This window comes from Cucumis sativus, chromosome 3, assembly GCF_000004075.3.
Source record: "Cucumis sativus cultivar 9930 chromosome 3, Cucumber_9930_V3, whole genome shotgun sequence".
NCBI classification, from domain to species: Eukaryota; Viridiplantae; Streptophyta; class Magnoliopsida; order Cucurbitales; family Cucurbitaceae; genus Cucumis; species Cucumis sativus.
Genome location: NC_026657.2, coordinates 24,402,348 through 24,429,262, shown reverse-complemented (window position 1 = coordinate 24,429,262; position 26,915 = coordinate 24,402,348). Strand labels below are relative to the sequence as shown.

The 26,915-nt window shown below is 35.3% G+C and overlaps 5 protein-coding genes across 5 annotated transcripts; 1 reads left to right on the top strand and 4 right to left on the bottom strand.

Moving 5' to 3' along the window:
* Window positions 1-313: 313 nt before the first annotated feature.
* On the bottom strand, window positions 314-1,493 carry LOC116402460 (uncharacterized mitochondrial protein AtMg00810-like). Its single transcript, XM_031881709.1, has 3 exons — window positions 1,382-1,493; window positions 659-1,149; window positions 314-562 (listed from the first exon to the last, which is right to left on the bottom strand). The coding sequence occupies exons 1-3, from the start codon at window positions 1,491-1,493 to the stop codon at window positions 314-316; spliced, it is 852 nt and encodes a 283-aa protein (XP_031737569.1).
* A 5,717-nt stretch (window positions 1,494-7,210) lies between these two features.
* LOC101216198 (pentatricopeptide repeat-containing protein At3g49170, chloroplastic) lies at window positions 7,211-10,267 on the bottom strand. The gene has a single exon (XM_004151211.3). It carries the CDS (start codon window positions 10,108-10,110, stop codon window positions 7,561-7,563), a length of 2,550 nt encoding a protein of 849 aa, XP_004151259.1. The 5' UTR covers window positions 10,111-10,267; the 3' UTR covers window positions 7,211-7,560.
* Window positions 10,268-10,555: 288 nt separating this feature from the next.
* LOC101216443 (putative RING-H2 finger protein ATL21B) lies at window positions 10,556-11,974 on the bottom strand. The gene is made up of 2 exons (XM_004151212.3): window positions 11,323-11,974; window positions 10,556-11,144 (listed from the first exon to the last, which is right to left on the bottom strand). Exons 1-2 carry the CDS (start codon window positions 11,972-11,974, stop codon window positions 10,720-10,722), a joined length of 1,077 nt encoding a protein of 358 aa, XP_004151260.2. The 3' UTR covers window positions 10,556-10,719.
* Window positions 11,975-14,308: 2,334 nt separating this feature from the next.
* On the top strand, window positions 14,309-15,316 carry LOC116402459 (uncharacterized mitochondrial protein AtMg00810-like). The gene has a single exon (XM_031881708.1). It carries the CDS (start codon window positions 14,309-14,311, stop codon window positions 15,314-15,316), a length of 1,008 nt encoding a protein of 335 aa, XP_031737568.1.
* Window positions 15,317-18,113: 2,797 nt separating this feature from the next.
* On the bottom strand, window positions 18,114-21,100 carry LOC105434923 (RING-H2 finger protein ATL20). Its single transcript, XM_011653300.2, has 2 exons — window positions 20,347-21,100; window positions 18,114-18,669 (listed from the first exon to the last, which is right to left on the bottom strand). Exons 1-2 carry the CDS (start codon window positions 21,032-21,034, stop codon window positions 18,245-18,247), a joined length of 1,113 nt encoding a protein of 370 aa, XP_011651602.1. The 5' UTR covers window positions 21,035-21,100; the 3' UTR covers window positions 18,114-18,244.
* Window positions 21,101-26,915: the final 5,815 nt, after the last annotated feature.

Below are 26,915 nucleotides of genomic sequence, written 5' to 3'. Positions count from 1 at the left end.
ATAAGGAATGTAATATGATTAGCCTAAATTACAGTATTTACATTAATACCCTCCCTCAAACTCAAGGTGGTAGAGTGGCGATCAACTTGAGTTTGGTAAGTAATTGATAGAACCGATTAGATGGTAAAGCTTTGGTGAAGATATCCGCAAGTTGTTCAATAGTAGAAACAGAACGTAAGAGGGGGGTGTTGCTCAAGAGGTGGTGACGAACAAAGTGACAGTCATTTTCAATGTGTTTTGTACGCTCATGAAACACATCATTGTGAGCAATCTGAATGGCACTACGATTGTCACAATGGAGGAGTGTGAGACCCTATTGAGGGACACTCATATCAGCAAGGAGCCAATGGAGCCATATAAGTTCAACTGTAGCATCAGCCAGAGCACGATATTCAGATTCCGTACTGGAATAAGAGATAACATTTTGTTTCTTACTACGCCATGAGATGAGAGAATCCCCTAAGTAAAAGAAGTATCCTATGGTGGATCGTCGATCAGTGGGATCCCCAGCCCAATCAGCATCAGAATATCCAAATAACATAAGGGAAGACTGAGAGGAGAACTGGAGACCATGTCCCAAGGTTCCTTTGACATAGCGAAGTATGCGTAGCACAGTAGTGAAGTGAATGGTTCAAGGAGCAGCCATAAATTGACTGACAATATGAACAGCGTATGCAATATCTGGGCGAGTCACTGTTAGGTAGATAAGACTGCCAACAAGTTGCCGATACAGGCTTGCATCGTCAAGAGGAACACCATCAAACGGAGTTAGATAGACATTGGGATCTAACGGTGTTGAAGATGTGGTGGAGTCTGTAATTCCTGAGCGAGCTATCAGATTAGATGCATATTTTGCTTGAGATAACAGATAGCCATCTGAATGGTGAGAGACTTCAAGACCGAGAAAATAATCGAGAGATCCAAGGTCTTTCATCTCAAAATGTTGACCAAGATATTGTTGTAGATCGGATATGGCTTGTGGATAATTACCAGTAATAATCGTATCATCAACATAAAGAAGTAGAAGAACAATATCATGGGGTGTCTGTCGTGTAAAAAGAGCATTGTCGTGAGAGCTGGAGGTAAATCCAAGTTGAGTAATGGTGGAGCTAAACGTGGCAAACCAAGCTCGTGGAGCCTGTTTTAGACCTATAAAACACAACGAAGAAGACACACCTTGTTGGGAGGAGGAGAAGTGCCCTAAGGTGACTTCATATACACTTCTTTAGAGAGGGTTCCGTTAAGAAACACATTTTTGAAATCCATCTGAAGAAGAGGTCACTGTTTGGCAGCAGCAACAACTAATTGGCTACGAACAGATGTCATCCGGGCAACAAGGGCAAATTTTTCTTCATAGTCAATCCCATATTCTTGTGAGTACCCTTTTGCAACAAGACGAGCTTTATAACGTTCAATAGTTCCATCAGAGTGAGTTTTGATCTTGTAAATTCATTTGCAACCAATGGGTCTTTTACCGGGAGGTAAGTCAACATAGTCCCAAGTGTGCGTTTCAAGAGCCTATAATTTTTCATCCATTGCTTTCTGCCATAATGGGTTAGTACTGGCCTCTTGATAAGAGGTGGGTTCAACAAGGGAAACAATGGTGGAAAAACAATGGTAATCAGTGAGATGAGTGGGAGGTTCTCTAACCCGGGTAGAGCGACGAAGAGGAGTAGTAGGTGGAGATTCAGGAACATCATCAGAGACAGACGACGAATCTGGAGTTGCAGGAGCAGGTGGAGATTGTGCAAGCTCAGTATCCAAAGTGGGTTCAGAGATAGGAAAAAGGTCAACATATGTATTAGTAAGGAAAGAATGAGGACTAGAGAAAGAGGTGTGGAAGGAGGACAAACGAGAGAACTTAGTGTGTTCCCAAAAGGTGACATGTCGAGATATCCGGAGTTGTTTTGAAAGAGGATCCCAACAACGAAATCCTTTGTGTTCGGTGCAATAGCCAAGGAAGCAACAGAGACTGACACGTGGTTCAAGTTTATTGTGTTCATGAGGATGTAAAAGAACGAAGCAGGCACAACAAAAAACTTTAAGGTTAGAGTAGTCAGGAGAAATACCATATAATCTTTCAAATGGAGAGGTGTTTTGAAGAATAGAAGAAGGAAGACGATTGATGGTATATACTAATGTAAGGGCAGTTTCATCCCAGAATTTTTCAGGACAAAAGGCAGAAAGAAGGAGGGCACGTACTGAGTCAAGAATGTGACGATGTTTGCGCTCAGCACGCCCATTTTGTTGAGAGGTATGAGAGCAAGAGCGTTGAACGATAGTGCCCTGTTGGGAAAGAAAAGAAAGAAGAGTGGAATCTTTATATTCTAAAGCATTATTAGTGCGAAGAATTTTGATGGGAGAGGAAACTTGAGTGCGGATCATGTTAGCAAACTCAATATATGTGCGAGATAATTCAGAACGATGTTTTAGAAAGTAAATCCATGTAAATCGAGAGTAGTCATCAATAAATAAAACATAATAACGATAACCGTGCACAGTAGTAATTGGGGCAGGACCCCAAATATCATAATGCACTAGATCAAAAGGTTTATCACAAGTAGAGGTGGATTGAGAAAATGACAAGGCGGAATCAGTGACAAACTTAGTAAGATTATTTAAATTGTTAATAGAAATTAAAATGACGAATATTTTCAGAAGAAGCATGATCAAGACGAAGATGCCACTGATATGTGTCAGAATCAGTGACTGAAGCAGAGATGGAGGAAGGAGATGGAAGCCGAAGTGATATGAGCTCAAACAATCTTCCCACTTTGCGACCCGTTCCAATCGTCTGTCCCATCTGCGGATCCTGAACCTGACAACCATTGGGAGAAAAGGAAACATTTAAGCCAAGATCACATAATTGACCGACAGACACAAGATTAAAGGTCAAGTTTGGAACACAGTAAGTATGGGAAAGATGTAAACTGGGAGTATCAATGGTACCAGTATGAGAGATGTTCATACAGTTACCATCAGCAGCATAAATAGAAGGTAAAGATTTTGTAGGGCTAGAAGTAGACATAAGAGAAAGGTCAGAGGTCATATGATTACAACAGGCAGAATCAAGAAGCCATCGATTACCTGACGAGACAGCAAGAGTAGAGGATGGTGAAATTAATTGATTCAATAGACTTTGAAGATCACTTATCTGAATGAGGGATGAATCATCTGAGGTAGCAGCAACAACAGAGGAGGGACTAAGTTTAGTGAAGTTTTTCTCTTTTGTGGAAGTGTCAGGAGGTCGGGGTGGTATGGTAGGGCAGTTATCCAGAATGTGACCACGTTTATGGCAGTACCTACACTCTATTTTAGGGCAATCAATAAATTTGTGACCAGAGAGCTTACAATTCTTACAAAACATATTTGAGGCTCTATTGGGAGTGTAGGTGTTGGCAAGGGCAACATCAGATTGTTTAGTAGAATTGATGCCAAGACGCTTTTCTTTAAACAGAATTTCTTGAATAGTTGCATCAAATGAGGGTAAGGGACTCCGGTGTAGTAAAGCGACTTTAATAGATTCATATTCTGGGCGTAATCCCATTAGGACTTTAATAAGGCGAAGATGATCTTTGTTGATGCTCGCTTGATCAAGTTGAGTCCAAATGGGTTGAAGAACTGCCAAATATTCATTGAGAGACTGACCAATGTCTTGATGAAGATTTACAAGAGTATTGTGCAGTTGATAATAATGGGCTAAACCAATAGATTTGAAGCATGTGGACAAAAAGTCCCATAATTTTTTTAGCATCATCAAAAGCATCAAACTGTGCATGTATAGTGGGAATAGAAGTGTTACCAAGCCAGGTGATAATTTGATGATTTTTACTGTCCCAATCTTCGAGGCGTTCAATGAATTTGTTATCTCCTTCCTTGTCCTTTTCTTGTGCAGTTGGTTTGATTATGTCGCCAGTTACAATGCGCCATAGTTTTCTTCAAATAAGAAAACTTTTCATTTGGTTTGCCCATGTGATATAATTTGTTCCATCAAGTATTGTACTAATGAGTCTAATAATACGGTCTCTCTCTATTTTGAAAAATTAAAATCTCACTTGTACTAGCAACTGAGTACGCAAGAACCTTAACCACAAGTTGTGTACGAATTGGATTCGCGACTGAGGTTAACAACGAAGATTTCTGATTGAGTTTCGACTGATTCGTGACTAGGATTCGTCAGATCTGGGGTTTGCGGTTGGAGTTCGCGACTGGGTGGTGACTGTTACAGCAATGGTTCGAGGTTCACGGCTTGTCTTCACGTCTGGGTCGCTGCTGAGTTTGTCTTCATGTCATATTTGTCTTCACAGCTGGGTTGCACGACGCGGACAGAGGTTCACGGCTGTGAATGGAGACGAAAATGATGACAGACGGTCGATCTGAGTAAAGATCTTTACAGTAGAGATCTGGGCGGCAGCGACGGTGGTGGTGAGGTTTGGGTACTTCGCAGATGGAGACAAAGCGGAGCAGGAACGGAAAAGACAGACGGACGCGACTGGTTCTTGGGCCGAGACTGGTTCGAACGGCGAGCGAGCGGCTTGGGACGCGGCAGGGATGGCTTCACGGCAGAGATGTTCACGGCAGAGATCCACTTCACAGTGGAGATGAGCCGGCAGAGATGGGCGGTGGCGGCTATACAGTAACCCTAGGTTAAAGGCTCTGATACCATGTTGATGAATATTCTTTTGTATCTTATTGAATGAATATTCTATGTTTTTACAATAGTATCAATGTTACATAAATAGCTAAATTACCCAAATTAAATAAGGAATGTAATATGATTAGCCTAAATTACAGTATTTACATTAATAAAAGGCATAATGGTTGCGAAATAATATTTCATTATAAATTAACCTACAAGACCATTTCATTATATCTATCCATACTAGATATAGAATCTAAACAAAATACACCATTGTATAAACCCTCAAGAACGCTTGGAGCTAGTGACTTATAATAGTCTGAAAATAATAATAATTTGTGTTTCATAGTCTAAGTATATGTTATTATAAGTTGTGTTTAAAGTGAAATTATAACGTGTGTTATTAAAAGCTGTGTTTCAGGTGAAAACTATTATAACCTAGATTTTTCACTTTTTTTTTTTTTTGAGTACTACACATTTTTCTTAAATTAATTTTATTAAATCTTGTTAATTATGATATTCATTTAATAAATTTAATTTCAAATATGGTTTTTCACCGCTATTTTTTTCAACTCTATGAATAACTTTTTATAAAAAAAAAAAAAAATTATCCATAAATTTAGCTTTAAACATGATTTTTCACTAATATTTTTTTAAAAGAAATTTATAAACATCACAGTTTATTTGTTGAAACATTCATTTACCATCATTGTTTCCAAATACTAAACTAAAATTTGAAAATGAAAATATTATTATCATTTTTGCTTTAAAATTGGACTAAAAATTTAAATGTTATTTTTTAAGAAAACAAACGTGAATTTTAGAAACAAAAACAAAAATACAAAATAGTTTTAATATGGTGTCTAATTTTGTTATTTAATTTTAGAATTTGATTTAAAATTTAAATTTTGAAATGGAAAACATTCTTAACAAATAGGACTGTAGGAGAATAGAAAGAAAACAAAGCTTAAATTAACACAACTTAATTACAATTTTCCTCCCCCACTTTCCTCATTCTTAATCATTCAAACCTATATACATAAAGTTCATCTCAGTCATGTAATCTCCTTACTTAATCTCTATATTATTTAATCCAACCCTTAATTCCTCTTTCCTCATTCCCAAAACTTCCTTTTAACTTTCACCAACAAAGTCCATCACCACCGCTCCACCACATTTTGAAGCTTGCCAAAATCAACACCACATTGTTCTCTAAATCGATTCAGGGACAAATCCCTCGAGGAATTACCACTCAATCAGGAATTACAAATCCCTCGAGGAATGTAATCTCTTCCAGTACGTGAAAGGATGTGGAGTGAGAAGGAATAAGGGAAATAGTGAGGGGGATTGAGAGGGATTAAAGGAAGGAGTTGGGGACTTAAGGTTTCCATAATCAGGCCCTAAACATGGACTCCTTCTCCTAAGTTTTATGTTCAAATAGAAACAATACATTGACAAACACAGAAGCTTTATTTTCTTACGATACGAACCAAAATATGAATTTATTGCAAAGCTCATTATTCTTATTTCTCTTTTTGTTATGACTTTTTCATCCACGATATAAACAAGTTAAAGACTTGAAAATGAGCCTACCAACACGACTTAAGTTGGATGGTGCAACATTCGATTGTTTGAAAATTACTATTTCAGTCGATATATGTATAAATGATATTAAGTTTAAACTGTTGCAATACAATTAAGACTATAGAACATAAGTGTTAGACCAAAATCTATGGATTTCATTGGCTTCACACCAAAAGAAGTCAGGATTATTTGATGTCCGTCACAATACTCGAAGCAATATAAACTAAGCTTCATGACATCGCCCCTTCCAAACCAAAATTATCTTTTTAAATAAAATAATATTTATGAGTTTTTGTGTTATTATATGTTGTAGCCTACATGTGTGAGTGTTTGATGTACTGGGAACATGAATGATACTTCCTTCTATTTAATTTTGTGTCCGATAGAAATCATATTAGTGTCCTAAACAAATAGGGAGTTTGAGTTATGTTTATGATTATATATGTCATGGGTGTTTAAATTCTATAATTGACTCTGCACTCTCCATTAAAACCATTGTTGCAACACAAGATTATTTCGAAATAAGTAATTTTATTGTTCGATAAAGTAAATTAACCACATCATGAAAAAGACACGGAGACTTTTGAAAATTCATTTATGATTCTGACAATGACAATTTCATTGAATAAAATATAAAGTATGACATATTGAAAATATCTACGTGTGATTTTCCATAAAACTTATTGAGCACGTTTTTTTTTTTTTGCCAAAAATCTAAGAGCCCTCCTTGAATTTGCCATTTCATCCAATTCCCCTACATTTTTCAATCATTTTTAGGTTTGGGAATTCAACTCCACCACACTATAAATAGAGGTCATGAGGACACCTAGAGATAAGTTTTCTCACTCATCTCTAGCTTAATCAAATCCTTTGCAAATACTACACCGACGTGTTTTTTTTTAGGTGAAAGTCATGTGAGTTTCCTTGTCTGGATTTTGCCCTCAACAACAACAATGAGTAAAAACAACAATGAGTAAAGACAATGAATTGAGTGTAGAAAATCGAGGAAGTCAAGCCCAAAGCTGGCCTTCACACCATCCACAAGCCTTTTTTTCTTTGTATATATCAATAAGCACGAGAAATCACAACAATAATAATAAATAAAGCCAATGAATTGAAAGAAGAAAATCATGTCCAGAGTTGGCTTCCAGACTATCTACGAGGGGTTATCTAAATTACGATGAATATGAAACATGTTAATGCTCGATAAATTTCTTTTTTTTACAGTGATTAAAAAATAAAAATCCGGTTGAGAATCATTATTGGTAACACATTTTCAACATCAAAGTTAGGGATGAAGAAGACATACCTGCTCCAGTTTTAAGTTTAAAACATCATCACCAATACTCATTGCAGGAGCATCTTCCATCTTTAATATGATGAAACCGGTTTGCATCTCTAACAATGATCTCTCTGCCTGTGGCCATTGAAATATATTTGATTGCGGAGTGACAATCCCCACAAATTCGTAGGTTTTTGAAAACTCTGATAGGTTTCATCTTGGATGTGCTGATGAGACCAAACGCCACTGCTATTTTCTCACTATGCTGAAACAAAAGTTTCTCCTTTTGTTCTTCCTCCACATCATGAAGCACAAAATCCAAATTTGGGACATATCCTAGTTTCTTAATTTTTACAGACAAGTTTTGAAGTTCATCGTATATTTCCGCAGCTTTTGGGTGTGAAGTATCACCAACATAAAACTTATGCACTTTATTTTCAACCTCTACCCAGCTACAACCTGCTTCTTTGATCAAGTTTTTTTCTTTCATCGCCTTTCTGATGTTTGAAACTTCATCCCATTTTGAGGTGGATGCATACAAATTTGATAGCAAGATGTATGCAGCAGGATCATGTGGCTCTTGTTCGATAATCATTTTGGCAGCATGTTTCCCTAGTTCTAGGTTACCGTGGACTCGGCAGGCTCCAAGAAATGTTCGCCATACGAGTGCATCAGCTTTGTAAGGCATTGAATTAATAAACTGAATGGCTTCAGAGAGAGATCCTGAACGACCTAGTATGTCAACCATACAGGCATAATGTTCCATCCTCGGAATGACTCCATGCTCTGTATACATTGATTTGAAGTGTTTCCAACCCTCGTTAACAAGACCAACGTGGCTACAAGCTGATAAAACAGCAATGTAGGTAACCAAATTTGGTCTAACACCTTCCTCGAGCATCTTGTGGAACAGTTCCAAGGCTTGTGTTGCGAACCCATGTTTTGCAAAACCTGTGATAATTGAAGTCCAAGAGATGACATTTCTGTCTTCCATGTCTTCAAAAACTTGGAAAGCAGATTCAATATTTCCACACCTAGAATACATGGAGATTAAAGCATTGCACACAGACTGATTCAATTTCAACCCTGACTTTATCACCCGAGCATGAATTTGCTCGCCCTTGCCTATTGTACCGATGCTGGCAGCTCCACTCAGAAGGCTAGCGAACGTAAAAGCACTGGCCCCCATCCCTTGATCCTCAATCTCATTGAAAAGTTCTAAAGCTTCCTCAGAATTTAAGTTCTTAGCATATGCATCAATTACCGTGTTATAAGAAATCAAATTCTTCTCAAACAGAATATCAAATGCTTTCCGTGCATCATCAATTCTGCCAGATCGTGCATACATGCTAATAAGTGAGTTTGCAACACAATTAACTGATGAAAAACCGAGCTTTACTGCATGAGTAAAAACCTGTTCTCCAATCCGTAGAGCAGCTAGATTTGCACAGGCCTTCAAAGTGCTGGAAAACGTAAAATGGTTTGGTATAACATGGGTCAAGATCATTCCACGAAAAAGATCGAGAGCTTCTTCATCATATCCCCCTTTTTGAACATATCCTGTGATCATTGCAGTCCAAGAGAAGACATTATGATCCAGAATCTGATCAAAAATCTTCCTTGCTGCACACATTGATCCATCCACAGAGCATTTAGCATACATATTTATTAGACAACAACCCACACATCGATCCAGAGTCAACCCGTGTCTTATTGCTTGAGAATGCAACTGCTGCCCTAGCAATAACAATTCCATATTTGCACAAGCGGATATTACACCACTTAATGTGAATCTATCAGGTTCATATCCACTTAATATCATTTCCAAAAACAAATCAATAGCTTCCCCAGCATACCCAAATTGCATCAACCTAGTAATCATCAATGTCCAAGTAACTGCATTTCTTTCAGGCATTTTCTCAAACACTTTAAATGCAGAAACCAAATCCCCACGTCCCTTCACAAACATATCAATCAGACCACACCCAACACATACATCCGATTGAAGATACCCAGTTTTAACAACAAATCCAAAAATAGAATCACCCACCGACACAAATTCAGCAGTCGAACACGCACGAGTTGCAGCGGCAAAGCAATACTCATTTGGGTAATAACCATTTTCAATCATATCAACAAACGTAAGAAGCGCACGAAACCCCATATTGTTATTGGCAAAGCAGGACACCATAGCACTCCAAGAAATCAAATCCCTACTACTTCCCATGAGCTGAAAGATGGAAGTTGCTTTCTCCCATTGCCCGCACTTGGAGTACAAGCTAATCAAGGAATTAAGAGTGACAGAGTCGAGTTGGAGATCCGATTGAGTGAGTTTTTCATGAACCAGTGTACCAATATCAAAACTGCGAGTTCTAATACATTTTTTGAGGAAAAGGGAGTAAGTTTGAAGATCAGGGTGAGATCCTTGGTGGACCATGTGTTCGAGAGTTGAGATTGCTTTGTGAAGGCGGCCATTATTGATTTCTTGAATCAAACGACCGGTGAGGGGATTAGGGTTTGTGAATGTGGGGAATTGGAGAGAAGATGATGGGTTTGAAGAAGGGAACGGAATTTTGAGGGTAGTGGGAAGAGGCAGACTCTGCATCTTTCAACTTCTAACTGAATTAACGGCTGCTCTTTTTTCGGGCCGTCGTTGGCATATTTTTAAGCAATAAAGATTAAAGAGTATCAATCAAATTTCAATGGTTGAAAACAAAACATCCAAATTTAAAATTTGAGAGGGAATAAGGGAAAGAGTGAGAGGGGGATTGAGAGGGATTTAAGGGAAGGAGTTGGGGGATTAGGGTTTCCATAACTTCGTCCTAAACATGGACTCCGATCATAAGTTTCGGATCCAAACAGATGTAAAAACTTTATTTTCTTATCATATATGTACAATACAAATCAAATTTCTTTATAACATGACTTACGTTACAAAACTTATGAAGTTTTGGAAAGAGGAATGATACTTGATTGTATTTTATTTTAGTTAAAATTAAGTTTCTTTTCAATTCTATGAAATTTAGGTGATGAATGGTAATTGTGAAGTGGTTTATGAAGAGCAAAGAGTTAATGGATGGGTTAAAGGTGTTGTTCCTCAACAAAAGTGTTAGAACCAATTTCATGGGTTGATTTAAGTGCATTATCACAAACCAAGAGATGGATAGGTACAAATTAGAAGAAAAAATGAGGCGAGAAAAATATTGATGTAGTGCTAAGAAGGGTTGGAGGGTGGAGCTTCAATGGGAGACTTCCTACAAACAGGGCAAGAAGCTTTCAATCGGAGCCATTCATCAATACAACATTCATGGAAACAATGTTGGCAATTGGGTATACTCTTCACAATCTCTTTCGGCTGATATTGGGCCAAACAAATTGGGCAAACATTGTTATTGGGCTTCGGTAGGCTTAAGCTTTCATCCAATACAAATTTTGGGTAGGATTCAATTGTCGCCCCATTTAGGCCCATCGTTCTTGTACGCTGAGAAGATACCGTCCAATGGGCTATACTGCTGGAACTGCCTCTCCTACGAAAATTTATTTTGAAACAGAGGCAGCACAGGACACCCAAAAAGCATATCACAGCAGCTACCACTCCCATTGCTATAGACACAACATTGGCTCCAACTCTAGATCTCCCTGACAAAACGCAAAAACTTAATTGTCATAAACTATTAATACTGCCACATATAACAAGATCTACCTCATAAACTTAAGAGTAATAATACATATATCATAGCCAATTAATGGTCAACGGTTACAAGATCCTTGCTTACAATATTCACTAGCTAAGTTCAGAAGTTTGCACATTTGGTACCTTGAGAGTCTGTACATTGAATTTCATTGCTTGAATTGGATTTGACTTCACATCTTTGACCAACTGATTCACACCTACCACAATCAGGATTTTCCCATTTTAACAGAAGATATTCCCACAGGTTCGACGAATAAGAAAATGAAGATGGCACTGAAACAGTTTTTATCATAGCACAGTTTGATTCAAACATGTTTATAAGCATTGGAGAAGATGAAGCATAGACTGTGTGTGAATGGCTACTTAGGCAATAAATTGGATCATTATACCAATATGGTATGTAATTAGATGAACAATTAAAGAAGGCAACAGTTTGACTGTTTTTCTTGACAAATGGTGATCCAGAAAGATTGAGGTAGAGAATCTTTTTAGGAAGACAGTAGTCTGGATCATTGATCCTTATTTCTTGATGCATATAATCTATATTTTGGACAATGAAATCTCCAGAATGAGGAAGATGAAGCAACGGTTCACCTGTGGGATGGCAAGACAAATCAAAGCCAGGATAGCCACAAGACTTTGGTTGGCCATTTACAATCCTAAAAGGGAATCGAATCGTCTGATAATCACCAGTACAGTGAGAATCAAAGCATAATTCAGAGCTGGTTGCTAGGTTGATGAAAGAAAAGAAGAGAAGAAGAAGAAGAAGAATCATTTCTTACTAGGGAATGTTCAATGAGTACAGGCACATTGTAAACCTTCCTATGGATTACTAAATATTGAATATTCTCTTGAAAAATAGAATCCTTGGAGTACCAAATGGGATTAAACTAAAGCTTAAAAGTCAAGAAGGTTATATACAATAAAATAGGATTGATTGGAGCCAAGAAGCTTCAAACATGATGTAATCTTAGCACAATTGACAAGTAAACATGAAGAAGAAGTTTTTTAGATCACCAATACATTTGATAGATTATGGTAAACTTAATCACACAGTTAATATAATCCAACAAAGTCAAAAGTAATTCCAGGAACATGTAGTTGGATTCACAAATTTGGAAGCTGTGGTTGAATCAATCAAGCATAGACAGTGAAGTTTAATGCTTGATTCGGCCAAGCTAGGCTGCATAAATGGATCATGGAATTGAGAAATTTATGGTAATTGACCAGATCAAAGTGTTTATTTGCAACAAGTCAACTATAAATGGAGACAAATTAATAATAACTTATCCATGAGCCAATTAAATAAATATGCAAGGCACTTAATATAAATATGAAATTATTTTGATGACGTGATGAATAATGTTGGGATAAAGTAACGGAAATTAGTACAGAAAATTTCTCCTATTTTTATATTCTAGATTCAATCAAATATTGGTTGAAACAAGTAGCTAGTGGCTGCAGAAAAAGATCTAAAATGCAGAAGAAGAATCAGCAATGAATCATAAAGAATCTGAAGTATTAGGTGTTGTGTTGGATGGTATGGTATGTCATTGATATTCATGTCACCATCAATAAATTACTTTAAAAGAGAACAAAGGGGCCATGAAAATATATTAGATATATAACAGACCACTCATATTTCCACGACTTTGGTATTAAATTTTGTGATTTTGTTTTTTGATTCATCCCAAAAGTCACAAGTCAACAGAGACACACAGTTGTCCTTGACATATAATCTTCTCTTTCAAGCCTTCCGTTGCAACTTGAAAGAAAGGTTATTATTAATGTAAATTCTGTAATTTAGACTAATTATATTACATTCCTTATTTAATTTGGGTAATTTAGCTATTTATGTAATAATTGATACTCTTGTAGAACATAGAACATTTATCAATAAAATACAGAAAGAATATTCTTCAACATATTCTCCTACCTCTCAACAAAATGGGCGTGCTGAGCGCAAACATGGTCACATTCTTCACTCAGTACGTGTCCTCCTTCTTTCTGCCTCTTGTCCTGAAAAATTCTAGGGTGAAGCTGCCCTTACATCAATATATACCATCAATCGTCTCCCTTCTTCTGTCCTTCAAAACACCTCTCCATTCGAAAGACTTCATGGTATTTCCCCCGACTACTCTAAACTCAAAGTTTTTGGTAGTGCCTGCTTCGTTCTCTTACATCCTCATGAACACAATAAGCTTGAACCACGTGCCCGTCTCTGTTGTTTCCTTGGCTATGGCACCGAACATAAAGGATTTCGTTGTTGGGACCCTCTTTCCAACCGACTCCGGATATCTCGACATGTCACCTTTTGGGAACACACTATGTTCTCTCGCTTGTCCTCCTTCCACACCTCTTTCTCTAATCCTCATTCTTTCTTTACCAATACATCTGTTGATTTTTTTCCTCTCTCTAAACCCACATTGGATACTGAGCTTGCACAATCCTCACCTGCTACTGCGAATCCGGATTCACTGTCTGTCTCCGATGATGTTCCTGAATCTCTACCTGCTACTCCTCTTCGTCGCTCTACCCGGGTAAGAGAACCTCTCACTCATCTCACTGATTACCATTGTTTTTCCACCATTGTTTCCCTTGTTGAACCCACTTCTCATCAAGAGACCAGTACTAACCCATTATGGCAGAAAGCAATGGATGAAGAATTACAGGCTCTTGAAAAAACGCATACCTCCCAGTAAAAGACTCATTGGTTGCAAATGGATTTATAAAATCAAAACTCACTCTGATGGAACTATTGAACGTTATAAAGCTCGGCTTGTTGCAAAAGGGTACTCACAAGAATATGGGATTGACTATGAAGAAACATTTGCACCTATTGCCCGGATGACATCTGTTCGCAGCTTGTTAGCTGTTGCTGTTGCCAAACAGTGGCCTCTTCTTCGGATGGATGTCAAAAATGTCTTTCTTAACGGAACCCTCTCTGAAGAAGTATATATGAAGCCACCTTAGGGCACTTCTCCTCCTCCCAACAAGATGTGTCTCCTTCGTCGCGCTTTATACGGTCTCAAACAGGCTCCACGAGCTTGGTTTGCCACGTTTAGCTCCACCATTACTCAACTTTGATTTACCTCCAGCTCTCACGACAATGCCCCTTTTTACACGTCAGACAAACCATGGTATTGTTCTTCTCCTTCTTTATGTTGATGATATGATTATTACTAGTAATGATCCACAGGCCATATCGGATCTACAACAATATCTTGGTCAACATTTTGAGATGAAAGACCTTGGATCTCTCAGTTACTTTCTCGATCTTGAAGTCTCTCACCGTTCAGATGGTTATCTGTTATCTCAAGCGAAATATGCATCTGATCTGATAGCTCGCTCAGGAATTACAGACTCCAACACATCTTCAACACCGTTAGATCCCCATGTCCATCTAACTCTGTTTGATGGTGTTCCTCTAGACGATGCAAGCTTGTATCGGCAACTTGTTGGCAGTCTTATATACCTAACAGTGACTCGCCCAGATATTGCATACATTGTTCATATTGTCAGTCAATTTATGGCTGCTCCTCGAACAGTTCATTTCACTGTTGTTCTACGCATACTTCGATATGTCAAAGAAACCTTATTAGGACATGGTCTCCAGTTCTCCTCTCAGTCTTCCCTTGTGTTATCCGGATATTCTGATGCTGATTGGACTGGGGATCCTACTGATCGACAATCCACCACAGGATACTGTTTTTACTTAGGTGATTCTCTCATCTCATGGCGTAGTAAGAAACAAAGTGTTATCTCTCGATCAAGTACGAAATCTGAATACCGTGCTCTGGCTGATGCTACAGCTGAACTTATATGGCTCCGGTGGCTCCTTGCTGATATGAGTGTCCCTCAACAGGGTCCTACCCTCCTTCATTGTGACAATCGTAGTGTCATTCAGATTGCTCACAATGATGTGTTTCATGAACGTACTAAACACATTAAAAATGATTGTCACTTCGTTCGACACCACCTCTTAAGCAACACCCTCCTCTTACGTTCTGTTTCTACTATTGAACAACTTACGGATATCTTCACCAAAGCCTTGCCATCTAATCGGTTCTGTCAATTACTTACCAAACTCAAGTTGATTGCCACTCTACCACCTTGAGTTTGAGGGAGGGTATTAATGTAAATTCTGTAATTTAGGCTAATTATATTACATTTCTTATTTAATTTGGGTAATTTAGCTATTTATGTAACAATTGATACTCTTGTAAAACATAGAACATTTATCAATAAAATACAGAAAGAATATTCTTCAACATATTCTCTTACAGTTATATTAAGAATAAGATTAGCATGAAACACAGTAATTTCCATTTTCCAATAAATTCCATTTTGTGGTGAGAAAAATAATCATAGGTCTGTAGTAAATTTCTTATGTAATTCTTATTCCTTTTTTTTATTATTTACTGATGAGAATTTTTCAACATCAAGGTAGTTAATTTTAGTAGAAAACTAAAAGAACCCATACCTGATATCTCCATGTCCTTTGTAGGGGGTTCAAGCAATATTCATGAGCATCTTCCATTTGTTTATATGATGATGAAACCAACTCTATCTGTATAAAAATTAATAAAAGATGAAGAAAGAATAGTAATTGTGCACGTGGAAAACCAGGAAGAAAAAAACTAAGATATGAGCTTTTGTATATTTCTATATCTTAAATGAATACAAAGAATGGAATATATATAGAGCATAATGGACCTTGATTAAAAAAAAAAAAAAAAAAGATAAACAAGGGTACTAAGATTACACAAATAGCCTTATTATAATTATTTTCAACATTCTCCCTCAAGTTGGACATAGATGTCATTTAGACTCAACTTGCTAATAATACATGAGTCGAAATTCTGTCCAAGCAATCCTTTAGTAAGAACATCGACAATTTGTTAATTTTATAGAATTTATGGAATCCAGACACTACCACTATCAAGTTTCTCCTTAATGAAGTATATGTCAATCTCAACATGTTTATGTTGAAATTAGGAGTTATCAGCTATGTTGATAGCGGCTTTGTTATCACATAATAGCTTTCATAGGTAACTCACCACTGGTGAAGCAAAGTTCTGTAACCAAATCTCTTCACAAATTCCCAAAACCATAGCTTGGTATTCAACTTTCGTTCTACTTCTAGGAAAAATCCATGCTTCTTGCTCCTTCAAGTTACAAGGTTACCCTACATTAAAATACAGTGCCTCGAAGTAGACTTTCTATCCCAATTTGAGTCCATATAGGCCTCAATGCACCTAGCCTTAATGCACCTTTTTGTTGGTCTTCTTGAACATCGAACCTTTTTCTTGGAGTAGTTTTCAAATATCTCAAAATACGGTTGAAAAATTTTATGTGTTCTTCGTTTGATGCTTGCATAAACTAACTCATTGTACTAACTGCATCGGAGATATCTTGTGAAGCCCACGTTCTGGAATAAAAGGAAGTTATAAAATTACTAAGTACAGGTACTACATGTCCTAGGTGAGAGAAGTTAAAATGACTAAGTATAGGAATGATGCATTGTGAGGAAGGAGCATGTATTCTTGTTAGGTGACATGATAAAGGAAAATGCGCAAAGTAGTAAGCTAGGACATTGTGCTAAGTCAAGATAATGTGAGAAGACTTTTTTAGTGTGTATTGATCTACGTAAGGAGGAGCCAAACAAGGAAAGGAAAATGACTCATTAATCAGAATTAGTCAGCTAAACATGTGTTAAGTTTAAGTTAAGCATGATTAAAATATATATCAAACTTACACGTGTAAGGCACTAAGTAGAAATATTAGTTTAAGGATGACTAATCCAGTTTAGAATGAGTATAAAGAGGCCTTAGAGTTCAAAAGAAGTCATAAAAAGTTCTAAGTATATTGAAGTTTTACCAAAAGAACACCAAGCAAGGAGAAGAAAAGGAGTGTTAGAAGGGAGTTAGGAGAAAACGTAAAGCTTTTCATGAGTAACCATTCCAAGAAAGAACAAAGATTTCTAAAGTTTTTTTTTCAAAGTCATGTCATGGTATGTATAAATAATGCATCTTATAAACTTGTCTATGTTTAATAAGAAAAGCATGATCATTTAAGAATGCTTCCAAGTGGAAACGTTTCTTAGCTAAAGTATTTCAGTTTATGTTGTTTGTATGCCAGTAAACCATTAGTTTTATTTCTATTATAAGCTAGATATTATGTACACATAAGAGTTAAAACAATCATGCGTTTATGGTTCGCATAACGAGAAGGTGACCGGATGCGTTAAGAGGACCATGTTCAAGCTAACCGTCTGAACAACTGGAATTGGAAAAAAAATCATCATATTTTTACATAGTAACAATAATTTTCATGCAAAAAAATATAATATATGAAATATATTTTCAAAAGTTAGAGTGAAAAGGAAAATTGTCAAAAATAGCAAATTTGATAAAATTATTTACAACATATAACAAAATTTGCAAATTTTATCAATAATAAGGTAGCTATTTATATGCTTATATCAATGACATATATAAACAGTGATAGAAGTCTATTAATGACTATCATTTATAGAATCCAAAAATTTTCTATAACTTGTAAATATTTGAATTTATTTTGCTATTTTTAAAAACACCTTTAGTAAAAATGACCATAATATATATCATTAATAGGTATTTAGAAAAAGTTTAGCATAGTTGATTAATTAGTCCTCACATCTTGAAATTTATTCAATTTTAATCACCCTATTTTCAATAAATCTTAAATTTGATGGTCAAAATTAATTTTTACCAAGTTTGCTTAAATAATAATAATAATAATAGTTTTCATTAAGAAAATATAACATGAGAATATGTTTTTAAAATTTGTAGTAAAAATGTTGGAATTAAAAAATAAAAGAAAAAAGGTAAATGGATAATAAACTAACACAAGAGACTAAATTAAAAATTAAATTAGAGTATTTGAAGTGTAAAGATTGAAGATAGGGGTCAAAATTTGTACATTAACTAAAATAAAATATGCACAATAATTTACAGATTGGATAAATGGAAAGTAAAGTGAGGTGGGGAAAGATGAAGGGTATTTAGAGGGGAAAATGGGACGGTGGAGATTTAAGGGGAGGCATTCTACAAAGTGGGCAAGAGGGATTCAATCTCAGCCATTCGTCAATACAATCTTGATGGAAGAAATGTTGACATTGTGGAATTGTCTTCACAGTCTCTTTGGGCCGATATTCCGACAGGCAAATTGGGCATATATTGTCAGTGGGCTTTGGTAGACGCAAGCTTTCGCCCAATACAATTTTTGGATATGAATCGATAGTGGGCCCATCAAGGCCCATTGTAATGGGCCGAGAAGAGATAACCCAATGGGCCTCAATGCTTGAATTGCGCCCACTTGTGGAGGATCTGACTCTAGCACAAAGGCAACATAAGAACCCCAAAACACACATCGTTACTGGTACTCCAACTCCAATTGATATTGCATACCGAGCTCCTCTTGCCATCCCTACAACAATTCTAAATATACTCAAAATCAAGTTTGAGTCTATTTCATCTTTAATCACACTTTAATCTTTCAAGTTTAGTTATAATAATTTTCTTTTCAAACCTCAATCACCAAATAGACATTAAGGATCATTAGTACAATTTTTTCTTTAATTATTTTAAATTTGATTTATTATTTACTTGTGAAAAGTAGGGGACAAGTTTAAACATTCATTTTTTAAACCTAATATGTCTTATAATAAAGCTGTAACAATCACAAACATAGCTATCATTTTTTTCTTGTTTTGCTTCATTAGAGTTTTATCTATTTTAATTTAAAGTTTTTTTTTCTTTTATAATATCATATGTCCTAGTGTTTGATGATGAATCATCAAGGCAACAACCATCAATAACTAAGTTTAAAAACTAATTAAAATGACAAATCGAAAATGAAACTTTACCTAACTCTTTGATTCGAATAAATTTATTGTTGATAGTTGATTTTTATCCATATGATAGTCAACTAACAATTTGGTCTAACCCTAACTAATGGAATCTACCAAACACAGAATAAAATTCTTTTAAATTGAAAGTATAAAAAGGTACAAATAACAACTCAAATATTTTCATTTTTCACACTTTCCACTCTTTAACAGAATTCGTTGAAATAATTTTTTCAATTATGATTGACAATCGAGATTCGAATAAAAATTTTAACGTTTTTTCTTTGTCTTTTAAAATTTTTATGGTAAAATCTGGCTGAAGTGAACATTGTACATATTAATCTTTTCAAATTTTATGCCATCTTTTATGTTTTCAAATCTTCATCAAACCGTCCATACCTTAGATATAGTGGAACATGAAAAAGGATCAGAGTGTGAGTCGCATTGGAAGTGCAAGAAATAATTATTTTACAAGTCACTAGTAGTTATAGAAAAAGAGAATTAAGTATAATAAAATAGTTTAATAGAAAAAAACAAACTATTTAGGTTTCATGCTAAAAAAAATCACAAAATGACACAAATTCAATACACAAGTATAAATATTTTTTATTTTTTTGCTAGTTTTCCATGTTTTACACGTATAAGTAACATATTGGCATAACCCAGACAACAGTCAAATGAAAAACTACCAAATTTCGGGTAGTTTGTTTATCAAAAAAGGATTTTATAAAAATCTTAAGAAAAAAGATAATGTATAAAACTAGTTGCACTTAATCATTGCTTAAAGAAAACAAACATTTCTCATCTCAACATCGATCTAGGCCAAAACGTACGAATAAGAAAACTATTATAACTCGTTTTCCAAGACAATGCTGGTTAAGAAAGATAAAAACTTTCACCTATTATTCCAATCAATTTTTTTCCTTCCACACTAAGAAAATGTTTGGACAATAATTTAATAAGACTATAATAATTACCTCTGATTGTTGTAAATACTATTTTTATTTTCTAATTAACTACGGCTAACTTTTTAATATTTTATATTTATTACTTTTTATGTTTTGTTGTAGCTTTAATTATATTTTTCTATATTAAAATAGTTTACACAAACTCGTACTATAATCCAAATTAAATTAATCACACCTTAAACTATATAATCGTAAACTATAATAACTAGCTACTTGTCTGTAAGGTGACATGTAAAGTTACGTATAAAGGGAGAGGAAAAGACAATATGAAGAAAAGAAGAAACTTACCACTTTGAGTCGAAGTATTGTATTTGCATTGAATTTCATTAGTTGAATTGGGTTTAATCCCACATATTCCACCATTTAACTCGCACTTCTTACAATTAGGCTTTTTCCACCCCAATCTCAGATCATTCCTCAAATCCCATGAATACGTCTCCAAACTCATCGGCACCGATACAGTCTTCACCAACTCACACCTCGACGACAAAATCTCATTCACCATTGAAGAAGAAGAAGCAAATACGGCATACGACAATCCACTAAGGCAAGAAATTGGGTTCAAATTGAAATCATATGGGATTTCATCACTCCCCGAACAATTAAAGAAGGTGAAATCTACAGTGTTTTTCGCATCAAACGGCGACCCAAAAAGCATAAGAGACAGAATCTTTCGAGGAAGACAGTTGTTTGGATCATTGACCCAAATTTCTTGGTTCTTGTAATCTATGTATTGAACTATGAATTCCCCTGAAAATGGGAGATGGATTAATGGTTGACCTGAGGGATGACATGTTAAGTCAAACGCGGGGTATCCACATGATTTTGGTTGTTGGTTTTGAATTCTGAACGGGAATCGGATGGTTTGAAAACTACCATTGCAGGTGGAGTCCAAACAGAGTTCTGAGGTTGTTGTGAGGTTGAGGAAACAGAGGAAGCAGAGAAAGCAGGGGACGAGGAGACGATTATGAAGCATGATTTATTTTTACTTTTTTAGAAAAGGAAAAAGGGGAGAAGAAGAAGGGATTTGTATAATATTGGTTGTGGATTTATATATATTGTCTTCTAAAGAAATCCCAAGTTGGTTGTAGATTCTAATTAAACAAATGGCATTAACTAAGGGAAAAGTCAAATGAAACTATTGAAATGAAGTAAGATTGGTAGGCCTAAGGACCAAGAAAGCTACCATCTACACTTGATGTGATCTTTAAGGACAAATGGAAGAAACCAAGGAACAAATCCAAATTGAATTTCTAAATTATATCATATCTTATCGATGTAGAGAAGGGGTTCGGATTTGGATTTTGGACAAAATATTAGAGAAGTAATTATCCTACACCTCATAAAGGTTTATGAAAGTGATGGAGTGCAAAAGCATCCTAATCTGAAAAGTTCGGTATACTAGCTTACGAGTACCATAATGTTTTGAGAAAGTGCTTTCATAATTGGATTAATTTTTTACGTGGTGGAAACACCTTTCTAATATGTATTTCTTTTTTCTTCGATTTAGACCTTTAATTTTAATTCTTATGTTATTGTTTTCTTTTAATTTCTTTATTTTTCTACTTGTTAACGTTGAAGGTCGTAGGCCACTAGCAATCAAAACCAAACTCATCCTCACAACAAGCATTGCTGGCATAACCAATCTATGAATGTCAAGTGAGTAGAAGGTAACTGCAAGGCCAAAAGTGCACTTTGTATATATTAATGTTTCTTTGGTAATAATGTGAGGTTTTCTCCCCAACATTAACATTTAGTTTGTTATCATGAGATTCGACGGTGACAATGACATTAGAAGGATGTTTAGACCATTTTTCTTTAGGTGTTAGGAAGTTTGTAGAGTGATGAGGGCACCTATTAAGGGTGTAAACAGTATAAGAAACAGCTTCTGTCCAAAAATTTCTTGAAATTAAATCATTAGACATTTGACATCTAACCCTATCAATTATGGTTCTAGTTCTATTTTACCTTTCAGCAACACCATTTTGTTGAGGGGTATATCTAACAGTCCTATGTCTCATTATTTCATGTACTTTGCAAAAGTTATTGAATTCATCACTACAAAATTCTAAACCATTATCAGTTCTTAAACATTTAACATATTTAGAAGTTTGTTTTTCTACCATGGCTTTCCATTATTCTTTAAATTTTCCTAGAGTTTGGTCTTTAGACTTTAAGAAATAAACCCAACTCTTTCTAGGGTAATCATCAGTAAATATTATAAAATACCTGAAATTATTTAAAGATGGTGTTTGTGAGGGTCCCCATAGGTTGGAATAAATGTAGTCTAAGATATCTTTGGTGTTGTGATCAGCCTTTTGAAAACTTTGTCTTGTAGACTTGTCAACTACAAAATGCTCACAGAAAGAAAGCTTGTTAGCCACTCATTTAGGAAGGATCCTTGTTCTGACAACATTTTTAAACTCTTTCCACTTATATGAGAAAGTATTCTATGCCACAAATCCCTTTCAGTCAGCATATCATCATAAACAATTAGGGCAACATTGTTCATGGACACTTCTTTGATGAGAAAGACTCCACTGATTTTTAAACCAACAAGAACAACCTTGGAGTCTTTTAATATTTCAAACCTTCCAGCAGAGCTCTTGTATTCACAACCTATGGAGTCTAGCATGCCAGGGAAAATTAGATTTCTTTTCAAGGATGGAACATCTCACATTCCTAAGAAGTGTTGTTGTCCCATCTTTGAACTTAAGTGTAACAGGTCCTGTCACACCCCGCCCCGCAGACCTGCTTGCTTGTCTCGCTAGACGCGATGTGACTCAAGCATCCTTGAAGCAGTCAAACGTCAAAAGACACTCGTCTTAACTTCCTTAACATAGCTTAATTGCCAAAATGATTAACTTCACAAATATCCTTTAGGCGATAAAGAACTTAATGCGGAAAGATAAAAACAACTTTAAACTTTTATTCCTCCACAAGGCATTTAGTACAAGAACATAATGATACAACACTTAACCAAAAGATAAAAATCAACCCTTAAACTTAAACGACTAGCAGCTTCTCGCCTAGCAAACCCAAAATTCCTCTTCTTTTTGGCCCCAACGTCTAAACCCTGGAAGGTAAATTTTGAAAGAATAACTCTAAAAGACTTAGTGAGGTTTTATGAAATCCTTTTCGCAATACTTTTTCATAAACATCATTTTGCATAAACAACTTCAAGTTATTTCATTTCACATAAACCTTTCTTTATGTTTGGTCTCATTACCTTGCGTTTGACTACTATAACAACAGTATCCGAGAACATACCGATTCACCCTTATTGTTCAGGCCACTAAGCTATATACACTCTTTTCAACGTGTAAGCCTGCTTTTTCATCATGTGGTTTGTATACCCCATGATGGCCTTCACTCTTTATGTGCACATAAAAGTTAGCATCAAACCATACTTTATCAAATCAAGCTTTCATCGTTATAAATCACACTTGAAACATATAAACTTTTCATATAAATCATTTTCGAAATTATTTTGTCTTTGAAGTCATTCTTTAAAATAATAAAGTGAAATCACATAAATCATTTAAGAAAACCACTCATAGATCTCAGATCAAACCCTTGGTTGATAAGCTTGCTTGATTTCCTTTTATCCTGAAATGATGGGAAACAAACTCCAATTAATTTTCTTCATTTTGAAACATCAAACACAGCCTTAAAATGCTTAGAAAAACCTCTTTAAAATCAAAACACATGTCCAAAATGCTATACTAATTTCTTAAACTCGACCACTACCCAAAACCTCATTCTCGGCCAGAACTCTTCTTCTTTTTTAGAGCTTTATAACTTAAAATACATAACTCAAATAAAAATATTTCCTTCTACAAAGTTGTTACAAAATGTCTTAATAATATTACCTCAAAATTTCAGTGAAAGATTCAATGGAATGCATCATTTAATCTCCTTGGAGTAAAGATTGTTCAGTTTTTACTCGAGAATGATCGTTCTCTCTTCTTTTAACTCAAACTCAGATTTTCCTTTCTCAAATTAAACTAGGAATCCCAATATAGAAAATAGACTAAAAATAAAAACTTTTGAGAGTAAAATCACTCAAAAGGCTCAATTGAACTGTGAGAAACTCAATACTGAAGTTGGCCTATTTATAGATATAGAGTTCCTTGCATGAGTACATGTTGACACCTCATCCTTGCTTAAATCCACCTTAAACCTTCTTAAGACACCTCCTGCTTACTTTTACCCTTCAAAACGTATGCTAACAAGGCTTTGAAACTTCACTGAATCCATAAATTGATTCCCGTAAACATGCCACATAGTTGTCCAAAATGTCTAGCTAACTTCCAAGGTCATCTCGCCTAACTTCTTGCCCAGACTGCATAACCCGACTTAGAAAAAGTTATAACTTCAAATCTGTAGCTATTTTGATTAAACTTCCTTCTACAAAGTTTCTCTAAAATGAGTTAAATTTCTTACTGCAAAATTTCATACCAAAACGCCAAACTATGCGTTCTGTAGCCGGGAGTGCATCTTACTCGGATTCACTCGGAAACTGACCTTCTCGCCTTCTCTTATCCAAAAAGCCAACTTTCTCATATCCAAAATGCCCAAAAACCTTCCTCAATAAACTAGACTCAAGTTCTAAACTTTCAAGACCAATTTGGGTGCAAACGCCCACGTGAGTTGTGAGAAACTCCTTTCTGAAGTTAGTTAAGACGTTCAATCTCTACGATCCTTCTTTCTCGTCAACCTTAAACACTCAAAACACCTAAAGTATTGTTCCTTGATACTTTACCAAAAAATTTCCTTCTTTGAAACCTCTTAAACTTTTTGAAAAATATAAGATACCTAAAGTTTGAGTCTTACGGATCCAATGCCTACTATCTTGCAAGCATTGTCATTTCCCATGTATACTAGGCCTCCATTCCACACTTTGTATGTTGTAAACCATTCCTTTAATGGTGTCATATGGAATGAAAATCATTAATCAAGTACCCAATCATGAGTATCTTTATTACCTTCTGTTTGAATTGAATTTTTTAAGATAGTTACGGCATATGAATACACAAACATGGCTTGTTCTACTACTGATGCTTCTGCCTTGGGTTCTTCTTGTTTTTTGTTTTTTTTTTTTTTTTTTTGTTTCTTTTGATTTTGCTTTTTCTTTAGGAAGAAACAATCTTGTCTAAGATGTCCCTTTTTGTGGCAAAATTTGCATTCAAGCTTTGATTTCTTTTTTCGATTCTTGTATTCTTTTGAGTTGCTTTTGCTCTTCCTTTTAAGAACAAACCTTCATCATTTGCTTGATCTCTTTTCTTTGAATTGATCTTTAATTCTCTGATTTTTATTGCCGAAATAACATCGTCTGTGGTAATTTTTTGTCTTCCATATTTGAGAGCCATTTTACTTCTTTGTATGCTTCTGAAAGTGAGTTGAGTAGAATAAACGATTCATTTTCATCACCAATGTTGTCTTCCAATTCTTTGAAATTTGAAGACAGCTTTTGGAATTCTCCAAGATTTTTTGTCAAAGATTTGTTGTCATCCATCTTGAAGGTAAAGAACATCTCCCTTACGTATGCACGATTAGGTAGATCTTTGGACTTGTAGATTTCATCCAATTTTGTCCACATTCCATAAGTTGTTTCTTCACCAATGATTTCCCTAAGAACATTGTCACTTAGGTTTAGAACTATGACACCATAAGCTGCATTCTCCATAGTTTCTTTGTCTTCTTGAGTCATTGTTTTAGGTAGCTTTTTTGGATCTGTTAGGGCTTTCAATGCCTTTTGTTGGTCGACTATGACTTTGATCTTGGCTTTCTATAAGGTAAAATCTCTCTTACCATCAAACTTCTCAATATCATACCTTGTTACTGCCATCTTTGAGTTTCTTGAAATCAAGAATGTGATTCTTGGAGCTTTATTGAATCTTTCTGTAGGCTTTGATACTGATTTGTAAGGGAAACCACGTGTATGAACACAAAGCAACCACCTATTTGCATGTAATGATAGGTTCTCTCTCCATTTGTCTTTTACTTTTCCTTTATTCACTTTGCGTGTAGATGTTGATAACATAAGATTAAAGATGAACACACGAGATTTTAGAGTGGTTCGACAAGCACCTACGATCACTATGCTTGGGAGCAAGGTGTTATCTCCGTTCTGTTTTGTTGTCATCAAATATCAAAGTGATACTTGTATTTATAGACTTTTACATGACTTTTAGTTAAAACTCTAGTTAAATCAAAGGTTAAAACTAACAAATTTAGCTATATTTCTTTTACAATAAATCAACATGAGTTTAGCTCAATTGACACATGTATGTTCATGTGATCAAAAGGTCCCGGGTTCAAATCCTCACCCAGCATTTATTACAATACCTTTGCAAAAAAACAAAAAAAAATTGTTTTAGTAAATTGTTTTCCACGAGTAAATTTTATTTGAAGATGGAGCTGATCGAATGAGTTACATAAGGTCAACGCAAGTGCCAATGAAAAATGGTGTATGTTAATAATAAATATGCAAAGGACTCACTAAACTCAATATGTGACATATATATATTTAATTTTTAATGACACATGAGCAATAATGGAACTTTGACATAGCTAACTGGAAAACGATCTCTAAATACAAAAACAAAAAATCAGTAGTAAATCATTTTTTCTAAAGAAATGTAGATTTAGTATTTGCCATTGAGTATTTTGTAGAATTTTTTTTATTTTTACACCACAATAAACAAATATGGTAGCTTTGCTTTCATATCAACTTTTGAATATTGTGATAGTAAAAAAGGTATTTGAGTCAACCACTTGGGGGTTAGTAGGTATGCTTGAGGCTCCAATTGAAAAGTTAATATTTTTAATTATTTTTTGTTAACTACCCCTCA

What these genes read in the sequence shown, in the direction of transcription:
- LOC116402460 (XM_031881709.1), bottom strand. Translation starts at nt 1,493, where the DNA reads ATGTTGACTTACCTCCCGGTAAAAGACCCATTGGTTGCAAATGAATTT. An exon ending in GCTCGTCTTGTTGCAAAAGG is followed by an intron (nt 1,150 to 1,381) that starts GTACTCACAAGA and finishes TGTGTTTTATAG; the next exon opens with GTCTAAAACAGGCTCCACGA. An exon ending in TTGCATACGCTGTTCATATT is followed by an intron (nt 563 to 658) that starts GTCAGTCAATTT and finishes CATGGTCTCCAG; the next exon opens with TTCTCCTCTCAGTCTTCCCT.
- LOC101216198 (XM_004151211.3), bottom strand. Translation starts at nt 10,110, where the DNA reads ATGCAGAGTCTGCCTCTTCCCACTACCCTCAAAATTCCGTTCCCTTCT.
- LOC101216443 (XM_004151212.3), bottom strand. Translation starts at nt 11,974, where the DNA reads ATGATTCTTCTTCTTCTTCTTCTCTTCTTTTCTTTCATCAACCTAGCA. An exon ending in TCAATGTACAGACTCTCAAG is followed by an intron (nt 11,145 to 11,322) that starts GTACCAAATGTG and finishes GCGTTTTGTCAG; the next exon opens with GGAGATCTAGAGTTGGAGCC.
- LOC116402459 (XM_031881708.1), top strand. Translation starts at nt 14,309, where the DNA reads ATGCCCCTTTTTACACGTCAGACAAACCATGGTATTGTTCTTCTCCTT.
- LOC105434923 (XM_011653300.2), bottom strand. Translation starts at nt 21,034, where the DNA reads ATGCTTCATAATCGTCTCCTCGTCCCCTGCTTTCTCTGCTTCCTCTGT. An exon ending in CAATACTTCGACTCAAAGTG is followed by an intron (nt 18,670 to 20,346) that starts GTAAGTTTCTTC and finishes GAATTGTTGTAG; the next exon opens with GGATGGCAAGAGGAGCTCGG.